The sequence below is a fragment of the Aedes albopictus genome, chromosome 3 (genome assembly GCF_035046485.1).
Source record: "Aedes albopictus strain Foshan chromosome 3, AalbF5, whole genome shotgun sequence".
NCBI classification, from domain to species: domain Eukaryota; kingdom Metazoa; phylum Arthropoda; class Insecta; order Diptera; family Culicidae; genus Aedes; species Aedes albopictus.
In genome coordinates this window covers 305978487-305995257 of record NC_085138.1, presented here as the reverse complement: position 1 = coordinate 305995257, position 16771 = coordinate 305978487, and the positions used below count along the sequence as shown (strand labels likewise).

General features: G+C 40.1%; 1 protein-coding gene across 1 annotated transcript; it reads left to right on the top strand.

Moving 5' to 3' along the window:
* Positions 1–5311: 5311 nt before the first annotated feature.
* LOC134291445 (uncharacterized) lies at positions 5312–9191 on the top strand. Its single transcript, XM_062859180.1, has 2 exons — positions 5312–8796; positions 8858–9191. The coding sequence occupies exon 1, from the start codon at positions 5554–5556 to the stop codon at positions 8518–8520; it is 2967 nt and encodes a 988-aa protein (XP_062715164.1). The 5' UTR covers positions 5312–5553; the 3' UTR covers positions 8521–8796; positions 8858–9191.
* The last annotated feature ends 7580 nt before the right edge of the window (positions 9192–16771 follow it).

Sequence of the window (16771 nt, the reverse complement as noted above, 5' to 3'; positions counted from 1 at the left end):
TAGACAATTTGCGAATCACTTGAAGGTAGGGTGGCACAATAATTAACGACTCACCCTTTAGGTTATAGTTTGTGAATCTTACTCCGTAACGCAACACGAAGAGGTGTTCCACCTACGTTACGGGCTCCGTTCCGAGCATTTTTAAATCCCATCATCCATTAATCCATCAGCACGGGTCACCTGATACCTTGTGGCTTGGGGTTTCATGGTTGGTGAAGTTTTACTCCCAGAACAAGGGGTCTGTGATGCCATTCTAAGTCGACAACTACACGCTAAGAAATCCGTTCCAGGAATAGTCCACAATCAGTCACGGTTTCTGGAACAAGCAGAATTTTCGTTTACGATTATACACCATGAAATAAAGTTACAAATTCGTGAACTTTGTTCCGCAATATAAACGTAACGCCTGATACCGAATCCGCACTCGTCAAAATCGGGAACGTAATTCACGGCAAACGGAATGTAGTTCACGCGAACAGAAACTTAAATCACGGAACATGGAACATAGTTCATGGTCTGCGAACACAGATCACAGTAACGTGAAGTATTATCTGGTTTTTAGGCTTCACGTCATAGCAGCAGGAACTTTGTTCACGATATCGGTCTGGAACTTATGATTATAATTGTGAAATCAGAATGTTCGTCATTGTGGCTGAAGACGAATTTCATCAAATATACACACTTCATTTACTGCTAAACTTACTTGTTTCGAAAACAAACAACCCCATCCACCAATGGCACTATTCGAAGCATGACTAAAAAGCTGCGATTATTCTTTCCTGGGCTGTGTGAAGTCGCTGGTTGGTTAGAACTCCGGAAAACACCTGCAGATTTTCTGCTTCAAACAGCAAAATATCACTAATTTTATGTCATTAGCACTGAATTGCAATAGTTTATCACAAAAAATGGTATAAAGCAAGGGAAATAATTGGACACTAGGGGAAGATTCGCGGCACTTGTGTTGATATCTGCGAGCTGGTGCGTTACTAATAATGACAGCGCGTGTGAACGGAGTGCTCGTTGTGGGAAACAAAATCACGAATTTAATTCCATGGCTTATTGGTATCGTGATTTGAGTTCTTGTTTCTGAATGCGTTACTAAATAAACAGCTAGAATGGAAAGACGTGAACTGTGTTCTAGAATTTGTGCTAGCTTTGCATGAGAACTGGTTATATGAAACATGTTTATGGGAACTAAATCATGATTATGATCTAGCGCTCAATTCCGCTATTCGTGATTTTTTGTTCAGGAATATCGGAACGGATTTTTTAGCGTGTATACGGGAAGGTCGCGGCAACTTGTTCAAAGTATGAGGGAGGGGCAAAAAGAAGAGCAAATCGAATTTTTTGTGATTTTTTTGCATGGAAAAATTTTAAAATATTCAAATATTTGGAGGACCAAACCATGTCCACGCCAAAAAATTAGGCAAAATATACTGTGTAATATTTTTAAAACGTGTTTATTTGAGATGGATTTTTTCCAATAAAAGCCAGTTGGGTAATGTGTATTGACTTTCGTCTGAAGAAATCAAAAGATGTGTTGGACGACCATTTTAACGAATCGAGAGACGCGTTGGACGACCGTCACCATAAAATGCCTTTAGGTTGTGAAACGCGTTGGATGATCAGCAAAACGTACCGGAAGTACCTTTAACGAAAGAGGCAAGTTTCTCATCCTTCTAGGTGAATCACTCCAAGAACTCTCATCCCAACATTCACATGCGAAGGCTCAAACCGATAACTCGAATCCAATACGCTTTTCATCGTTCCATTCTCGTCGTCGTCGTCGTCGTATGATCATTCAGCCAAGCCCGTACGTTCCTCCCCAAGACCCATGCCCAGCATCGCTCCCCATCATCGGAGCGAGGAAGTGCTCCGGAGAAAATTCACTTAAGTCAATTTCATGCTTCCTTATCGAGCTCTTGCAATCCTCAGCCTTACTCTTCAATGCAGTCCTCCTCTGCCACACCCACCTCGTTCCGCTCACGCCATCGATCACCTGTTTCACCCCCGCGAATGACCTCTTTAACGGCTCGTCTGATGGAAAAGTGACTAATTTTACAGGTTCGCCCGTTGCAAGCGCCACTACCAAACCAATCCACGCCAGCGAGCAGCGGAACGAAAGTACCCATCGTCGTAGAGGTCACGATGCGAGGGAGTTTGATGTGATGGATTTCTCGGCAGGTTTCATTTTTGCCTGATTAAAATGTTATGGCCATAGATTGTGGCAGTTTGTTGTTTTCTGCGTTGCTCTGCTAAGCGATAACACGGGCGGAGCTTGTTAGCGAGCGAGTTAATCGAATTATGAGCCATGATCGAAAATTGGATTTGTAGGAAAATTATACGCATTTCTAGTTTAAAGTGGCGGAAGGTGTTCGTCATGGGCGTAGAAACAGATGGGCCGGGCTACTTATAGAATCCTACTGTGACAGAAGTTTTTTCAATAACTTCTAGAAGAAAAATCTGAGATTTTTAATCACACATGGACCAGGCACTACATTCGAACTTTTTAAATTTCCATGCTTTCCAATTACTATTTACATTAATCAACAAACATCATGCATTTTACACTATTTTTAATGTTTTTACAGCAAAATATCTTAAAAATGAAAACCTTAGCACACCTAACACTTCAGGAGCCAGGCTTCAAACAAGTAATCCTGGCTACACCAATGCTGTTTCTTACATTTCTAGCGAAAATTTCATCTAATTCTTCCATTCTCTGATAAAACCTACTTTCAGAAATCGACGAAATTGCTCTCCCCAGATGGTTGATTACTTTCATAAAGTTATCAACCGTGTAATGAATATTGATCCGGCCCAAAAGGTGTGTTCCATAATCACCTCTCACCATTCACAAAAACATTGATGCAACACGTCAGCACAAAACACGTTTCCTTGAGTACACACGCACCACCAGCAAGCAGTCCGAGAACAAATAAGGGTGCGTGACCGATTTCCCGCCCGAGGGATGACATGTATATCTTCGGATAGAACAATTTCCATACACCCACCTCATTTCTTGCGGTTAACCGGGACAGACGACGACGACAGCCATCAGCTGGACGGACACACGGTTCGAAATATAATCAAATAAATCAGGCAGTGAACCTGTCATAAATCACATTATTCTTATACCTTCCGGATGAAGGGTCTGCCCTTCGTACCACCTCTCAGATCCCCAAACATCCTAATCAAAATTATAGTTTTCGACGAAGAAAACAAGACATCGAGAAGGATGTGAACTTCTCCGGAGTTGGGGAAACCCACTTCCTCGGGAGACTGAAAAATATCTTCATATATCAGTCTCAGATTACCCTGCCGATGCGATGGCCCGGCGGACATCAGACAGCTTTCCCCTGCCAGCCCTGATTGTTTCGACTATGACAATGATTAGACTGTGTGTCGACCCACAATAATAATGGACCGAGGTTGTATGCATACAATGTGTTGTCGAGGAAGAGCTATGAGCATTCTTGAGGAAGGACAACGGCAAGATGCTGAGCCAGTGGAAAATTATATACATATCCGGTTTCTTGAGATGATGACTTTTATCTCTTCATCACGTCTTTGTCGTCGTCTCGATGTCTTGGTTGGTGGTTGACTGTATGCAGAATGTAGGTGAGATAGGAAATTTTGGGGTTGCAGGGAGTGGAGAGAGGAAATAAGTTTGTGATGAATTGTCAGTCAGTATGAAGTCTTAATACTGAAAAATGCGGTACATACTGTGGTGTCCTTGAAACAAACAATCCATTTTTCATCCGTCGCAATTTAGTGGTTGCATATAAATACTTACAAATTTTAGATACATCACATACAGGGGATAGACAAAATGATCGGGACAGGCAAAATTTTTACTTTTCAAAGAAATCTTCAACTAGCTGTAACTTTTCGAAATGTGCATCAAATATTTTCAAATTTTCACTGTAAGTTGATCAACTAGTTGTATATTAGTGGACAAAATTTGGTAACAATCGGGCTATTCTGCACGAAGTTATAAAGATTCTAGAAAAAGGTATAATTATCCGATAGCCAACTTTGAGCTGTTATATCTCCGGATTCAATGAACCGAATGCAATGAAATTTTGACTAAATATTTATGACTTATATAATGAGCTTTGAAAAACTTTTGACACAACTTAGAATTCTTAACACGGAAGAAAATTATTACGAATAGTTTGTTTTTCTAATAAAACATCAAATTTTCTAAAACTTCAACATTGTTTCAAAATTCAAGATGCTAATTATAGTTCATTTAAATTCCCGCTAGTTGTCTTGAATACAAATATGTTTTGAAGGAAAGTAACAACATAGTCTTCAATTAATAGAAAAAGTATTGGGATGCATATTAAAAATAGACCAATTTACTAAAAAATCATAAAATAAATAAAATCACTATAACTTTTTCTCTTGTTAATAATTTAAAGTTGTGTCGAAAGTTTTTCAAAGCTCAATATATAAGTCATAAATGGTCAAAATTTCATTGCATTCGGTTCATTGAATCCGGAGATATAACAGCTCAAAGTTGGCTATCGGATAATTATAACTTGTTCTAAAATTTTTATAACTTCGTGTAGAATAGCCCGATCTTTTCCAAATTGTGTCCACTCATACACAACTAGTTGATCAACTTACAGTGAAATTTGAGAATAATTGATGCATTTTTCGAAAAGTTACAGCTAGTTGAACATTTTTTGAAAAATGAAAATTTTGCCTGTCCCGATCATTTTATCTATCCCCTGTACATACATATATAAGAACACAAATCACCCTTGGTTACGTCCAATGGTCACCAGATCACGCTCCACCTGGTTCGCCCTTTGTGTTCCCTGCACTCCATGCCTTCTTGGAGGGGTGTGGAGCAAGGGCGTAGCCAGTTTTTCGGTCAGGGGGGGGGGGGGGGGTGTTAGGAGCGCCACAATAACAACTCTTGTAGTGATACCCTTAATAGCCTCTGCGCAAGTGTGCGTCGTATCTGCGCGTACGGAGATTGACAGAAATCAAACAATAACAGCATGTAGCTGAACACAAATCGATTACCGATAAAATATTTTCTAATAGACCAGATAAGCAGCCACAAAGTGTTGCAGATATAACTAAATAAGAAAGTTTCTACATAGTGAACTCTAGATTAGGTAGAATTCTTATATTTCGATGTGAAAATAATGCTAATCCTGCCATATATCCACTATCTAGATCGCTAATGCAGAACTTGAGCAGGGCATTGTAAACATAGGCTAGACCGTCGTTTATGGCCTACGATTGGTAAGAGAAACCAAATATAATATCAAATTAAATATAACCTAGTGAACTATTGAACACAGGACATAATTTTGGTGTGAACATGGCAGCAAGCAATTAAATAGTTGCACGAACGGTTGTGGCAAGATCACTAGAAGTATGCAATCACTTATAGTATGAATTTCATTGAATTAATTATGTTAATTGTGTTATTTTTAGGAATTTTATAATTGTATTCACGTCGCAATAAATTATTGAATTGGGATCTTGCCTTCTTTACACCGCCCCCGCAACAGCTTATAAAATTCTTCTATGGCGTCGAAGAAGTTGCCTTGTTCCGCTCTAGAACCACCCGGGTTGACCGAAGGTAATCCGGACAACAAAGTTGATGGGATCGTTACGACTAGCGCAAGTAAACCTTCTGTCGTCATCGTACCACCTCCCAATGCCGAAAATCAGGTAGCCGTCGATATTGCCGGTAGTATGTTGCCCTCACATTCAAAACAAATACACATCGACAACGATGATCAGAACAGCGCCGCTTCTGCAAACAATGCTAGACGAAATCCGTTGCGCAAAGTAAGGAGAGAAATGCATCATTTGTGCCAGCTGTGTGATGAGCGTGATACAAAAGATATGGTGCAATGCGCAGAATGTAACTGGTGGTTTCACCTCAAATGTGTACAAATTACCAGAGATTTCGCTACCGTTAATTGGACATGCAGAAGCTGTAAAGCTCCATACATGCTTGCCGACAAGCAACAACGACAAATTGCTCCCCCGGATACACTGTCAAAGCTACCAAAATCACGAAGCTTGAAGAGCAAAGCTAGCTCTACCAGTGAAGCAAGGAAATTGATCGAACTTGAAATGAGGAAGTTGGAAGAAGAATTCCAGATGGAAAAGCGGTTCATCGAGAAAAAGTATGAGTTATTAAGGGAGTACGCGAGTGAAACGTCTTCAATCGCTGAGGACAACGAAGAACGCGAGAATTTGTCTAAGATAGAGGAATGGTTGGCCGAAACATGTGACCATGGAGAAGCGATAGACTCTGGATTAGTTGCAGAAGGAACCAGTGAGCAAACACCGATCACTCCGGACAAGCTCAAGGAGCATCGAATTCCACGGGCTCCGCAATCGTTGTCAGCACACCAGCGATGCCAAAGAGACCAGTCCTCTTTTCCTACATCGGTTCCAGTTATGCAGAACCAACCGTCGCAACCACGTTTCGTCAACTCACAGCACTCACGGATTCAGTTCGAAGATTATCCAAGGCAACCCTTGGACCTACAGTCTTGCTGTCACCAAAGGCCGTCGATATCAGCTCCACGAAACGTAGAGTTTTATCATCAACCTAGAGAAACTCGCGAGGAACTTCGAGGAGCGCACTTTCAATCGATTCGACAGGCACCGCTTTCCTACCCTGAGGCGCCGATGAGATCTACGTTTTATCCATCGATGAATCCTATCTTGCCAAATTCTATCAATAATTTTGCACCACGTCAGCGTTCAACGCCGACACGAACGACCCAGCAAATATCCGACCCACCAGCAATCGATGATGAAACTATTTGTATACTAAGCCAGAGCCAAATAGCAGCGCGGCAGGCGATACCCCGAGACCTTCCTGAATTCGACGGAGCACTGGAAGATTGGCCGCTTTTTTACGCTACGTTTAATTCGTCTACACAAATGTGCGGTTTAACGAACGAGGAGAACATGCTCAGACTGCGAAAATGTTTAAAAGGAAAAGCATTAGAGGCAGTTAGATCTGAGTTGCTTCATCCGTCGAACGTGGCGGATATTTTGTCAACCCTAAAGATGTTATATGGCCGTCCAGAGGCAATCGTTCAATCCATCGTTAGGAAAATTAAAAACCTCCCTCCTCCGAACACGGAAAATCTTGAAACCGTTGTCAATTTCGCGTTGACGGTGAAAAATATGATTGCAACAATCCGTGCTTGCGAGGTCACTGATTTTATTTTCAACGCATCTCTTCGGTACGAATTAGTTGAGCGTTTGCCGTCCTCTTTGAAGTTAGACTGGGCCAGATTCTCACGTAACCACCCCAGCCCAAATCTTGCTGACTTTAGCGCATGGCTATATTCCGTAGCAGAAGATGCGAGCGCGGTGATGGCGTCAGGTCACGAACAAAAAAATCGTGGCAAAAAAGACAGATTCCTGAATTACCATTCCGAATCGGACTCATCGACTGAGACTCCTATCCAAGCAAACTTGGAAACAGTTAAACCTAGTATTCAGTGCTTGGTATGTAAGGGAAAATGTATGGCCGTGACCAAGTGTGCTCGATTCGAAGAATTCAGCGTAGATTCTAGGTGGGCCACATTGAAGGAGTGCAAACTATGCCGCCAGTGTCTGCGAAAGCACAATGGATCATGCAAATACCAAACGAGATGTGGTGTGAACGGTTGCACCTTTTTGCATCACCCTTTACTCCACAAATCGGAGAACCAAGCTGGCAGTCCTGCAGTTCAATCTTCAACGGAACCAGAGCAAAATCCACCGAGCTGCAACGTCCATCAAGGGCAGTCTGACGTATTGTTTCGCATCGTTCCGGTGAAACTTTACGGACCAGGGAAGACAGTAGACACCTTTGCATTCATCGACGACGGCTCCGAGTTGACACTCATTGAGCAAAGTTTAGCTGACGAGCTCGGTATCGAAGGCCCAACGAAACCGTTACGCTTGAACTGGACAGGGGGAATGTGTAAGGTAGATAGTCAATCAAAGCAAGTGAGCTTACAAATATCTGGAGTAAAAGACTCCCACAAGTACGACCTGTTGGAGATCAACACTATAGCTTCTCTACAAATTCGTCCGCAAACCTTGTTGCCATCCGAGCTGCAAAAAAAAATCCCCCATTTAGTTGGGCTTCCGCTTCAAGAATATCGGGACGTCACTCCACGAATTCTAATCGGCCTGGATTATGCTAATCTTGGATATGGAATGAAGAGTCGTGAAGGAGCACGTACCGAGCCGATTGCTACAAAAACCCGTTTAGGCTGGATGGTATACGGAAATTGCACTGGAGGTAGAGCTAGCGCCGGTTCTGTAAACTGCCAAAGCAACAAAAACGGCGTAGATTATCAAATAAGAACGAATTCCCTGGCATGTAATTGTGTCTTCTCAGAAATCAGTTCACATTGCGACCATACACCAAGAGCATCTCGGCAAACCAGAGTTGCGCGTAAACCACATAGAGACTGCCGCTATGACAACGCGTCGGAAGGTATCACTAGAGACTTGAAGCTGGCGTGAAGAAGAATACGCCTCTGGAGGATCCTTTGCGCATTCCGGGGGGACTGTTAGGAGCGCCACAATAACAACTCTTGTAGTGATACCCTTAATAGCCTCTGCGCAAGTGTGCGTCGTATCTGCGCGTACGGAGATTGACAGAAATCAAACAATAACAGCATGTAGCTGAACACAAATCGATTACCGATAAAATATTTTCTAATAGACCAGATAAGCAGCCACAAAGTGTTGCAGATATAACTAAATAAGAAAGTTTCTACATAGTGAACTCTAGATTAGGTAGAATTCTTATATTTCGATGTGAAAATAATGCTAATCCTGCCATATATCCACTATCTAGATCGCTAATGCAGAACTTGAGCAGGGCATTGTAAACATAGGCTAGACCGTCGTTTATGGCCTACGATTGGTAAGAGAAACCAAATATAATATCAAATTAAATATAACCTAGTGAACTATTGAACACAGGACATAATTTTGGTGTGAACATGGCAGCAAGCAATTAAATAGTTGCACGAACGGTTGTGGCAAGATCACTAGAAGTATGCAATCACTTATAGTATGAATTTCATTGAATTAATTATGTTAATTGTGTTATTTTTAGGAATTTTATAATTGTATTCACGTCGCAATAAATTATTGAATTGGGATCTTGCCTTCTTTACACCGCCCCCGCAACAGGGGGTGCAAGCACCCTTAGCAAATTTCTACCTACTAGCTTTTATAACTAAACGCAACACAATGAAATTAAATATAATAACATTATATTCTTAAAGCATTATTTAACCCTCCAGCAGTCACGCTGTTGTATTTTGTACAATATGTTAAAAAAAAAGTTCGCCTGATCTACACAAATCAACGTGGTGCAGGAAGTGGTGACCAATCTCTAGAAGATTAAGAATTTTTATTTACTAATGCATTCTCTCTCTCTTCTTGGCGTAACGTCCTCACTGGGACAAAGCCTGCTTCTCAGCTTAGTGTTCTATGAGCACTTCCCCAGTTATTAACTGAGAGCTTCCTCTGCCAATGACCATTTTGCATGTGTATATCGTGTGGCAGGCACGAAGATACTCTATGCCCAAGGAAGTCAAGGAAATTTCCTTTATGAAAAGATCCTGGACCGACCGGGAATCGAACCCGTCACCCTCAGCATGGTCATGCTGAATACCCGTGCGTTTACCGCCTCGGCTATATGGGCCCTATAATTACTAATGCATTATTTTGCTCAGATTTGTTGTATAAGATGTATAAGAAATTATAGCTGAACTCTTTTGAAAATTACAAACTCTTTTGAGGACTAACCAAGAATTTCCATATTAATGTATGCGTCCTTTTTAAATTATCTTCCCATTCTGTTCGCTGAAGGAATTTCTTCAGAAATTCTTGAAAAACTTCAAATGAATCATCAGTTACATATATCTGGAGGAATTCCTGGATAATTTATGGGATGTATACCTAGTAAAATTTCTGAAGAGTTCTCATGAGGAAATCCTAGATAAATTTCTGGAGAATTCCTTGGAGGAAATTTTGGAGAAATACCTGAAAGATTTCTGCAAGGAAAGCCTAGAAAAAAATCAAAAGAAATCTCTTGAGGAATTCATAGAAGAAATCTTCTGAAGGAATCTTTGGAGGAAGTTTTGGAGAAATTTCTGAAGGAATCCGTGAGGCAATTCCTAGAGGAATTCTTGGAGAAAATCCTTGAGAAGTTCTTGGAGCAATCCCTTGAAAAATTTCTGGAAAAATCTCCAGCGCAACTCGGAAGGATTTCTGGAGAAATTTCTGATAAAAAAAAATCCTTCAGAAATTCCAGGAGGATTTTCTGGAAGAACCCTTGGAATAAATTTCTGGAAGGGAAATATCCCTGGAGAAATTCGTGGAGAAACCCCTGGAGGGATTCCTGAAGCAATTCCTGGAGGAATCTCTGGAGAAATTCCTGAAGGAATGTCTGGAGGAATCCCTGAAAAATTCCTGAAAGCATTCCTGGAGAATTTTCCGAAAGAATCCTGAAGAAATCCCTAGAGGATTTCCTGAAGAAATTCCTAGACGAATTGCTGAAATAATTTCCAAAGGATGCCAGGAGCAATTCCTGCAGAAGTTCTTGGATGAATTCCGGAATAAATTCCTGGGGCCTTTCCTGGAGGAATTCCTGGATAAAATCCTGGAGTAATGAATGAAGGAATTCCTAGACGTATTTCTGTGGGAATTGCTGGAAGAATCTTTAGAGGAATTCTTGAAAGAATTACTGGATGATTATCTAGAGGAATCTCCAGAGGAATTCTGGAAGATTTCTGTATCTGTTTCTGTTATTTTTCTATTTCTGAAGAAAAAAATCTCTTGAGAAATTCCTGGAGGAATTTGTAGCGGAATTTCTAGAGGCATTTCTGGAGAAATCCTTGAAGGAATACCTGAAAGAAACTCTTTGAGAAAATTTGTGAAGAGATCCCTGGAGGAATCTCTGGAGAAATTCCTGCAGGAATGCCTGAGGGAATCCCTTTAAAAATCCCGAAGGTATTCCTGGAGAATTTCTTGGGAGAATTTCTGAAGAAATCCCTAGAGAATTTCCTGGAAAAATCCTCAGAGGAACTGCTGGAGAATCCCTGAAGCAATACCTGATGGAATCTCAGGAGAAATTCCTGGAGAAATACCTAAAGGAATTCCTGACATAATTTTTTGAAGGATGTCCAGGAGCAATTCCTGTAGGAATTTCTAGAGAAATTCCTGGGGGAATTCCTGGAGGAGTTCTTGGAGAAATTCCTGGATAAAATCCTGGAGGTACGTCTGAAAGAATTCCTAGAGGTATTCCTGTGGGAATTGCTGGAGGAATCACTTCAGGAATTCTTGAAAGTATTACTGGATGAACTACTAGAGGAACTCACTGAGATTTCCATTTCTATTTTATTATTTATCTATTTCTGAAAAAAAATCACATGAGAAAATCCTGGAGGAACTCCTAGTGGAATTCTCGAAGGAATCCCTGAAAGAATCCGTTCGGGAACCCTTGAAGACATTTGTAAAGAAGTCCCTGGAGGAATTTTGATAGAAATTCCTGGAGGAATACCCGGAGGAATCCATGAAAAAATCCTTAAGGTATTCCCCCTGAGATTTCCTGGAAGAATTTCTGAAAAAATCCTTAGAAGATTTTGTGAAAAAAAAACCTCAGAAGGTTTTCTGGAAAAATTCCTGGAGAAATTGTTGACTTTATGTCTGAAGGATGTCCAGGAGCGATTCTTTGATCGATTCCTAGAGAAATTCTCGGAGTAATTCCTGGAGGAGTTCTTTTAGAAATTTCTGGATAAAATCCTGGAGAAATTCCTGGAGGTTTACCTTTGGAAATTGCTGGAGGAATCCTTAAAGGAATTCCTGGAGGAATATGTGGAGGATTTTTTGCAACAATTACTGTATGAATTTCTGAGGGAATGTCTGAAAAAATCCCCTGAGAAATTCCCAGAGGAATTTCTAGATAAATTTTTGGAGGAATGCCTGGAGGAAAATCTGGAAGAATTCTTGGAGGAATTCTTGAAAAAAATCCAGAAGGTATTCCTCGACAAATTTCTAGAAGAATTTATGAAGGAATCTCTGAAGGATTTCCTGGAGAAATTCCTGGATGAGTTGCTGACATAATTTATGATGGAATTCTTTGATTCCCTGAAAAAAATCCTGGAAAAATCTCTACAAGAATCCAAAGAGGCGTAAAAACTTGAAGTATTTTAGGCAAAATACGTTTCATTGGCAAATTGAGAGATAAATTTGTGAAAAAATTACCATTTGTTTTGGTGGGATTCGAACCCACGACTCCGTTATCGCTAGTCCGGCGCTTTAACCAACTAAGCTACAAAACAAGTTACAACTCTGCAGAATAGAAAGTCAAACTGGATTCGAAGCACCACCCTAAACCGGGTCCGTCTTTCGCAACTTTATCTCTCTTTCGGCTCTTAGATGCCAATCTAAGAGTTGCGAAAGACGGACCCGGTTTAGGGTGGTGCTTCGAATCCAGTTTGACTTTCTATTCTGTAGAGTTGTAACTTGTTCTGTAGCTTAGTTGGTTAAAGCGCCGGACTAGCGATAACGGAGTCGTGGGTTCGAATCCCACCAAAACAAGTGGTAATTTTTTCACAAATTTATCTCTCAATTTGCCAATTAAACGTACTTTGCCTAAAATACTTCAAGTTTTTACGTCTATTTCAGACATACTAGCCGACTGGTATAGCCGGAAAAGGGCAATAAAATCTTTGTCAATCCAAAGAGGAATCCCTGAAAGAATTGAAGAATTCCTGGAAAATTTCTTGGGAGAATGCCTAGGAGAATTCCTGGTGGAATTCTAGGACGATTCCCTGAAGTAATTCATGGAGAAATCTTTGGAGGGATTCCTGTAGGAGTACCTGGATTTTTTCGGAGGAATCCGTAAAGAATTCCTGAATAATTTTTTGCAGGAATTCCTGGTGGAAGAATCTCGGAAGCAATTACTAGAGGAATCTCTGGAGGAATGCCTGGAGGAAGTCTTGAAGGAATGCATTGTGGAAACCCTGGATGCATCTTATAGGAATTCATGGAAGGATATCCCTGGAGGATATCCAAGAGGAATGCCTGTAGGAATTTCTGAAATAATCTTCAGAGAAAGTCCTGGAGAAACCTCTAGAGGAATTTTAGCGGAATTTCTGGAGGAATCTCTAGTTGAATTCCTTCGAGGATTTCAGGACAAATCCCTGCAAGAATTTCCAGAGCAATCCATGGAAAATTTCCTAGAGAAAATCCTGAAGAAATTCGTGGATAAATCTCTTGAAGAATTTGTAATGGAATACCAGAAATAATACCTGAAGAAGTAGCAGATGGAATTCTTGGACAAATTTTGGAAAAAAGAGTTATTCCTGGCCGAGTTTCTTAAGAAAAAAACAAGGAGGAATTCCTGAAGGAATCCTAAGAAGAGTTTCTGAAAGAATCTTTGGAGGATTTTTTAAAATTTGTTGTTCCAGGAAGAATCACAGAAGGAATTCCCGAGTTAAGTCCTGCAAAATTTTTTAAGAGGAATCCCTGGAGGGAGAGTGACTGTAGGGATTAACGGAAAAATCTCTAGAAATACTCCTGGAGGAATTTACAGAAGAATTCCTGGAGGAATTACTGGATGAATCTCTAGAGGCGTTTCTGAAGGAAACCCTGGATGAATTTTTAGGGAAATCCCTGCAGCGATTCCCATAGGAATCCCTGGAATTTCGTGGAGGAATCCTGAAGGAATTCTTAGAAGAGTTCGTGGAGGAACTCCTTAACAAATCCCTGTAGAATTTCTTGAAGGAATCCTAACAGGAGTTCCTGAAGAAACCCCAGGAGGAATCCTGGAAGCAATTCCAGGGATTCCCTTAACAGTCCATGGAGAAGGTTTTGAATCAACTCTTGGAGCAGTTACTGAAACAATTCCAAGAGAATTCAGAAGAATTTTTAAAATAATCCTTGGGATTGTTCCTGAAAAAATTCCCGGATGAATCCTTGTCGAAATTCTTGAAGAAATATCTTGAAGAATCCCGGAAGCAATCCCATGAGGAGTTCCTCAGGAAATCCCAGAAACGCTTTCGTAAAAAAAATACTGGAACAATTTCTGCAGGAAAACAATTTGAAAGAATCCATGTCTGCAATAATTTTTAGACGAATTATTGTTGGAATCTTTGGATGGATCCCAAAATAATGTTTTGTACAATATTTTAAGGAACTCCTGGATTAATTTTAAGCTAATCTCTGATAAAATTTCTTGTAAGGGTTTCTGGAAGATATTCCTGCTAAAATATTCGTTCCTGATTGAATAATTGGATCAATCTCTTGTGGAATTTTCGAAGAAATATATGGAGAAATCCCTGAAGAAGGAACACTTGCAGAAATACCTAAAAGAATTTAAGTTGACATTACTTTGGGAATCTCTGGAGAAATTGCTGGAGAAATCCTTGAAAAATGCACTGGAACAACTACTGGAGGAACCTTTCAAGATATCCCAGGAGAAATTCCCGGAGGAATGTTTGGTGAAACCCATAGAGAAATTCTTGAAAAATTCTCTGGAGCAATCCATGCTGGAATCACTGAATCAGTTCGTCGATGCATCCTTGCTGAAGTATCTGTAAAAAAAATTCTGAATGAATCGTGGGTGGTCTTCTTGAAGCATTTAATGAAACAAACCCTAAATAAATAAACTGAACCCTGCATGGAACAATTCACGGTAGAGAAACACCTGGTGAAGTCCCTTAAGGAATTTCTGAAAGAATCCCTGGAGAAGTTCCTGAATAATTTCCTAAGGGAATTTCTGGAGGAAGAGTTTGTAAAGAAATCCCAGGTATTTTACTCTTAGCATGACGTTTGTTTGAATTGAATACTAGTGAAAATGCGTTTAGTAGCAAACCCTTATTTTTCCCTACCGTAACCGGTTCCAGCATATCTGGAAAAATTTGGCATGCTGTTTTTGTATTCCATAAATTAAATTTAGCTATTCAACCTAGCTTATTTTTTGGTAAAATTATATGATAAGATTGAAGTGGTTCTCTTGGACACATCCTTGGCGAAATTTCCTGGGGTTCTCGAGAAAAATGGTTTGATCATTACTATTGGAATTGTTGATTTTTTTTATTTTTTTCTGGAAGTCTGAATTATTGATAATTTTTAAGATGGCTTGAATTAAAAAAAAAATCTGGCGGCCATGGTGTGGAGAGGAGTAGATCAGTAACAATAGCAAACACCAACTTTGCAGTGGCATTCTTGCCACTTGGTATGTCCACTGTATCCTTCTAGCTTTTTCATGTTCTGGATGGTGCGTTCACCGTAGAGTGCAGCTAGATCGTGGTTTATCCTTCGGCGCCAGACATCGTTCTCCTGCACACCGCCAAGGATCTTCCTTAACACGCGTCGCTTGGAAACTTCGAGTACTTGCAGGTCCTCCTCGAGCACGACTACCGTGTGCAGCATAGTTGTCCCCAGTGAATCAAAATTCAACCATCGCGCAACAATAACGACAATGTCGCAACCTGAATTTGTTGCGACATTCTACTCAATGCGACATATGTTTGTCCCTACTTGAACAGAATAGGACAAAGATCGTGCACCACGAATTTAGAGATTTTTAAGCCTTGCATTGTGATTTTCGAGCGGTAACTTCGAGTCGGTAAACACTGCAATGCTGCTGAAGATCATTGGCGTATCTAGGATTTTTTCCTAGGGGGTGCCTGGGGGGCGCCAGTTTCAGTGGCTTCCAGGTTGTTTTGCTTTTTTTGTGTAAAAAGAAATACCGATCCACCCTCAATTTCTTAGTACAATGATATACTGCGTCGCGGGACAAATTAGTACGAAAATTTAAACGCGCTATAATTTAAAGAACATGGAATTTATATTTTCAGTTTGAACTTTACAATCATCACAACCCCTTTGTTTTTTGGATTGAATACATTGATTAAGAATACATTTCCAGAGCAAATGTTAGAAGTGTAAATCTCCTAAACTATAAAATATTCACAAATTTGCGTGTAACTTGCATTCATCGTGACATCCTCTTTGTTTATTGCATGATCACAACCCTTATAAAATAGTTTTCAAGAACAATTGTAAGTCTTTTTTTCCTCCTCTGTTGTGAAAATTAAGCCACTGCGTCCAATAAGCTGAACTTTTGTAGCATTGTAAGAATTAAAAATACTTGAAAATGCAAAATTAGGATACATATTTGCATTTTTGGATTGGCCATAACATTCGATTTTTCTCTTCGGGATTCTGATTCTATGCTATAATTTAATACAAGAAATTGGTGTTTTCAGCAAAACATTGTTTCGGTAATTCCTCAAGGAATATTCCCGGCAATTTATTTGGAAATTGTTTTGCAATTTATTTTAATTAGGAATCCTTTTAGAAATCTCTCAGTAATTGCTTTGAATGTGGCAAATTTCTTCTGTAATATCTTTAGGAATTTATTTGGTAATATGTCTGGAATTTGATATTAACTCCTAAACTACCAAGGGTCCAAAAAAAGTCGGAAGTCCAACTTTGACAATGCATTTCTCGGCCGTTTTTCAACCGATTTCAAAACTTTTTTTGCGATGGAACCGGACAGGTATCAAGATCATCGTCCATTTAAAAAAATATAAAATAGATGCGTCTACCCAAAGTTATTAAGCAAAGGGCACTTCCTAGTTTTTTTTGAGAGCGCATTTTTTGCGCACATTGACCAATAAAACAAAATTTAAAGCGATGACATATGGTTTTTTCGACTCTAAATCATGCGTACAGCTGGAGTGAA